This window comes from Pleurodeles waltl, chromosome 8 (genome assembly GCF_031143425.1).
Source record: "Pleurodeles waltl isolate 20211129_DDA chromosome 8, aPleWal1.hap1.20221129, whole genome shotgun sequence".
NCBI classification, from domain to species: domain Eukaryota; kingdom Metazoa; phylum Chordata; class Amphibia; order Caudata; family Salamandridae; genus Pleurodeles; species Pleurodeles waltl.
The window spans coordinates 151,076,412-151,082,411 of record NC_090447.1 but is presented as its reverse complement, the minus strand read 5'-3'; the positions used below and the strand labels follow the sequence as shown (position 1 = coordinate 151,082,411).

At 42.8% G+C, this 6,000-nt stretch overlaps 1 protein-coding gene across 2 annotated transcripts in view; it reads left to right on the top strand.

The window, feature by feature from the left end:
• Positions 1-3,539: 3,539 nt before the first annotated feature.
• The window catches only part of LOC138249825 (putative E3 ubiquitin-protein ligase UNKL), a 668,266-nt gene continuing 665,805 nt past the window's right edge, over positions 3,540-6,000 (top strand). For both annotated transcript variants that reach the window (XM_069203952.1, XM_069203953.1), the window contains exon 1: positions 3,540-3,768. In XM_069203952.1, coding sequence (XP_069060053.1) covers positions 3,741-3,768 — 28 coding nt within the window. In that variant the 5' untranslated portion in view covers positions 3,540-3,740. The remainder of the gene's footprint in view (positions 3,769-6,000) is intronic.

Below are 6,000 nucleotides of genomic sequence, written 5' to 3'. Positions count from 1 at the left end.
CCGGAGTTGGGGTGCGATGACAGAGCTTGCTTTGTTGAAGATGTGGTGAGGGCAGGGTTCGGATGGTGAGCCAGAGTGGATGGTATTCATGATTTTGGCGGTGTTGTTGTCGATGACATTGGTCCAGGAGAGCAGGGGGCTGATGGGTGGTGAGTCTGTGGTGTTGGTAGTTGACGGGGGTCTGAGTATTGAAGCTGTCATGGATGTCTGCGATCTTGCAGTAGAAGAAGGTGCTAGAGAGTCGCAGAGGTCTTGTGATGGCGGATGTCTTTGATGTTGGAGCTCTTCACAATGTTGAAGAGCTTCTTGTAGCTGTGTGCGTTGTTGTCAATGCATTCTTTGAAGGCGGTTCTCTTGGTGGTTCAGATGAGTTGGCGGTGTCTGCTGATGGCATTCTTGAAGGCTGTGTGGTTATCCGGTGTCTGATCTTCGTGCCTCTTCTTCTCGAGTCAATGGCATACTTGAAGGCTGTGTGGTTGTCCGGTGTCTGATCTTGGTGCCACTTCTTCTCGAGTCTTCGGCATGTTTGCCTGGATTCTTTGAGGTATGTATGCTTAGTTCAAAAGTGAAACATAGATTTTTCTTTCCGCCAATGTTCTTGTCGGAGTTGTAAATTCCTTGGAGGATCCTGCCCTGGACTATTTTTAAACTTTGACCCTTTGTGTTAAAGGAGTTGATCACAGCCATAATTTAGAACTAACCACATATCACTGAACTACAAATGGGTCATGAAAATAAAACATTTTCCCATTTCTAACATATGATTTGGAACACATTTTGCAGCTTTTGTTTTTTTGTGTCATTTTAAGTAGTCTGGCTCTCTCCTAGAGGTGCATATTCTTGATATTTGTCATCTTACATATCATGAGTTCTTTAAAACGGTAGTCCCAGCAGGTTGGCGTGGTTGAGCTATCTGCTGCAAGGGTTCCTGTACTAAAGGTGGATTCATGCAGATCCTGAGTTTAATGCTTCTCATTCACTTACCAGAACCTCATTATTGGAGCCAAGAGCAGTGAACTAAAACGTGCCAGTCCCTAATTTCAGAAGCGGCTTGCGGTGCTTCCTAGGGGTGGGGCAGTACGCGAGGGGGGGCGGAAGAGGGAATTATTATTTTTTAAATACCTACCTGGATTGTCGCTGCCGTCACCACCGCTCTGCTGCAAGCACAGTCTCCCAGCCTGCCCTGTGGCCAATCCTGACGCTGCTTAGAGCAGCATTAGGATTGACTGGGAGCACCCAGCCACAGTGCTTCCAGGCAGACTGGGAGCCCGTGCCTGCTCTCTCCAGCTTGGCAACACAGTGCCGGGCTGGAGAGAGCCCTGTGCGCATGTGTGTTTGGCCGGCCAGAGAAGGCCGGCCAAACATACATGCACATTGAGGGGAGTGCACTCCCCTCAGTGCTCATCACAGCCTCTGACCCCGCCCCTTTTACTTCAAAACGATAATAAGCACAGTTTATTAACGTTTTGTAGTAAAGGATTTGCAGCTGCAGCTGCTGCTGCTGGCGGGGGCGATGCTCCTCTGCCCTAGTGAAGGAGCTGCGCCTGCCTAATTTCCACCAATGGTTTTCCAAAGGAATGTGTGTGCAGAATGTGGATTCTTTGTATGAGAGTTCCTCAAAATGCAAGTACCTACCTTGTCAGGCATAAATGTTCACGTCAGGTAGAGTTCTTAACATGAAAAGTGAATTCTGAAACAAACTGTCACTGAGTATGGAGTATGTTATTGATAGGCAAGAATGTCCGTAATTACCACTTTTTTCACTCAACTGTGTTGTTTTAGAGCATCGCCGCTGTTGGCGTTGCTCCATATATGCTACAGAGACAAGCCCCATTTTATCACTTCCATAAAATGTAGAGGTGGTTAAGTGCAACCATCTGTTATCCAAAGACATCTTTACACTTCCTTAATGTCATAGTCACTTGAAGGAATGTGAGCATCACTCCTTGCTACACACAGCAAAATCTAAAGCCTCAGAAACTTCAAAGTGCCAGAACACTGCTTTATTAATCAATTAATACTTATGACACTATTACTTAGTCTAACTTCGCCTGTTAACTGGGTTACAGGTTGGAAACTTGTTTTTTTCAGTTGTAAACAAGCAGAAATGGACAGTGATGTTTTGAGTGACTTAACGTTGCCCGACAAATGTAATCCTTAATATTATTGAATAAAACCTACTTAGAACAAAATTACTTTGGATCAACTGATTTTTCAGATTTCTTTAGTGTGTAGGGTCAAAATCTTTCTATCTCTCCACAAAAACCTTTGCAAGTTTTCAGCTTTTTATGCAAGAAATATTTTGTTTTCACAATACTTTATTTAGACCTAACCCAGAGACAGCATTAGAATATTGTTGTAATTCATAGTTTAATCAGCGCAGTAGCCGGGGGTGGGGGCATTTTCTTCCTTGCACTAGGTCCTATAACACACTTGCTATGCCACTGTATAGACACATACACACGGACGCACACATATGAAGCTTAAGGTCAGCCCCTTCCCTCACTGCTCTGTTCACGTATCATTCACGAATTCCTTCAACCTTTCAATCGACCTCACCATACAACATGGTGCAATGGGTGAGTGAACTGCCATTGGCTCTCTTCACTGTGATTGACAGCGTTTTTTCTAGAGCACATGTACACATCCATCTAAAAGTAGTTAATCCAGTGCCTGGGCTAGTGGACCAACCTCTGCTTTTATTTAATATTTTTTATTTATTCTTGTAATAGGTCATGGATTATAAACTTTTAAAGCAAAGCAAATGCCTGTCTCCTTCAATCAGCAGCATTTTCTTTTATTTTAATACATGTAAAGTTGTAATGCCTACTGCATAACTTTCCATTGCAAATAACTAATTAAATAAAAAAGGTGTGCCAAGACAGACCTATTGGCTTTGCCTTTGCTTGTTGTAAAACGGTCCCAGTTGCCTGCGATCGGGTACGCACTACCACTCCAAAGACAAAGCCATCCAAAAGACTCCCTTCACATTCGTTGGAATGCCAACATAGTGACACAATGCTTCCTACAAGCAACATAACATACCATACCATTACAACACAACTCGTCTCATGGTGTATGTGTGTATGTACTACAACGTGAGCAGTCTATTGGTGCCTGAACATTTGCAGGTGCCTGTTTGCCTGCTAGTCTGTACGCATGGGTGCATGGGTGCATGGTTGTGTTTGCCTGGATGTGTGCAGGTGTCTATTGGTGCCTGAACATTTGCGGGTGCCTGTTTGCCTGCTAGTCTGTACCGATGGGTGCCTGGTTGTGTTTGCCTGGGCGTGCACAGGTGTCTGCAAGATATGTTATGTTTCTCTGTATTTGAGCATGTTCCATCTGTGTTAAAGTGTGTGTGGATGTGTGTGCGCGTGCACTAGGCAGTAGTCAAACATAGGGGCTTTGTGAATGCTTGTTGTAGATAGCGTCTATTAATAACTATGATACGGAACAGCTAAGAAACAGTCACAAGTGTGGACAGGCTGTGACTCCATTTTTGCGCGGAGCTGCTTTGCCGTCTGTGGCTGCCCGGACTCGGTTCGCAGTCCCCTGTGAAGGGATTAGAAAGCCAGCTGTCACGGCCCGGCAGCGTGCTGCACGGGGGAAGTTCCCTCATAATGGCGGCGCGCACATCACCGGCAGTCCCCAGGACCATGCTTTACTGATAACGCAAAGCAACTTGTAGCGTTATTAGCAGTCTGCTACATTGCAAGGCACCCCGCGAACCAAAGATCGCCATGGAAACCAGGGAAGTTTTGGTTCAATGTAAGTGCTTTTTGTACATATATTCGTTTTGTTTTAAACGGGCATGTATCCGTTGTGCTCTTCTGGAGTTTAGGGTGTGTTTCAGAAAGAACTGCTCTGTTTTACGTATATGCTTCGGAAAGATCCTTTAAATAAGTTTGCGAACTTCGATTTGTACCCAATCCTATGTACTTCACTGGGAACAGAAGTGAAATCTGTGTGAAAAACATGACGGTACACGCGTCTCTGCTGTCTAAAACAAAAGAGAAATTACATTCACAACACATAACTTTGTTCGACAGGAGTAACTTCACGCACACACTGAGATATTTTTGTTGTTAAATTGCTGTTTTCTGTTCTCAAAGTTCATATTGATTAAACAAAGACAGAGAATATACATGACTAAAGTATCTGATTTAAGTTAAACACATGGCATACAATTGCTATTTTTGCTGTAGTATTAACGCTATGTAACGTAATTCAGTAATTCCAGTGTCTAGTTAAGAGCTGTGTCACGGTGAACAATATGTTTTTTTGCAATTATGCATAAAGGAAATAATCACAAATCGTGTATAGTGCGTTTAGTAAACATATATGTACGTTTTGAGGTGTGAAAATAAGTTATTAAATTAAAAGGAACCGGGGACTCTAACATACTGTATAGCAGGCACACCAAAACAAGAGCAGACATGTGTACAATTTATTGATGTGTTTTTAGGAGGAGCTGATCGCAACATGAACCAGCTTAAAAAATAATTGACATGGCTTGGAAAGAAAATCACACACAAAACGCAACATACTTGGTAACAGGAAAATAAGATGTGGCGGCCGATTAGGGAAGGGGGGTTGGTGGGCCACACATGCACACTCCCTAATTCACACCCATACATTCACACTCCCCACCCCCCAATACAGGACACCCACTCACAAATACATATACATTTATATATACATACATGCATGCAACAAATATTAAAACAAATAACACTTACTGTGCCTTGGTGATTCCTGACAACTAGGTTTGCAGCCTCCTCTCAGTGGATTACATTGTTATAGGTCAGCCAATAAAAGGAGGCCCAGTTCCTTCATCCTCACAGAGTGGATGAGGTTATTGAGAATGCTGACCCCACCCCACTCTGTGACAAAGTGTCACTGATGGATACTCATCCCTGGGGAAACTCTTTGTGGGCTGAGAAGGTCACTCCCACAGAGCTGTGACATCCAGAGCTCAGTAAAGTTCAGCTCAGGGAGTCAAGCACCTGCTCAGCCTGACAGACACTCTCTACATTGAGAAAAAGGTGGGTGGGGGCATGTTCACCTTTAAGGATGGGCAGCCACTGGAAAGAGGCCATGTAGTGTGGAGAAAAAAAAACTGTTGTGCCACTCTTGCATTTCTAACAAACACCAAAAATTGGTGGTCTAGAATGGTGCTTTGTCTGAAGATGTCAGCTGGATTTTTGAGATCTATTGTGATAGCATCTCTAGGATAGCCCCTTTAAGTGAGTCATGGAGTTGTCTCACCAGTAGTGCATCTTCATACACAAATAAAGCAGAAATCTATTTTTCATTGCATTAAACACTGCACCCCTTAATATTACTCAAAAATGCCCCAGTTCGCTAATTAGATCTGTGAAGTACCATAAGGTACAGATTATCATCAATAATAGCTCCTGGATATCTTCAGCACAGGGCTGACAATTAGGACATGTAATATTGATAATGATAAGAAGTCGAATAAAATAAAAGATATCTGAAGGCATTCCATCTGTATAGTAACCCCACCATCCAGCTTATGAAAGTCAAATCATAAAAGTAACTTGGCATGAACAAATATAATTTGCAATCATTGGGTAGGTCTAAGGCCCTACAGGCTGTGGTATGCTTTTCAATTTCTTATTTTTGAACACACTGTTGGTCTGGTGGGTGATACTCACTGGTTTCGAAGGCTGGGCCTTCAGGGATAAAGAGTAAAAGGTTTACAGAGTGTGTTTCACCTATGAATATTTTACTAAAATTTAATTTATCCATAAAAGGTTTGTGTTTAAGTATTCCCTCTTTCCTTTAGAGGTTACTTTTGTGATTTATGCATTCATTGCATTTTGCTGAAGGAATTTACAAACCATGTACTGTTTCAAAACATTGAAAAAAGCAGATAACTAAAGAGAAATTTCTTCGTTCAGCAGATTGTTTCTTTCCTTTTATTTTTCTTTGATGCTTTTGGAACCCACAGCAAGAGAGCCAACACAAGTTTCG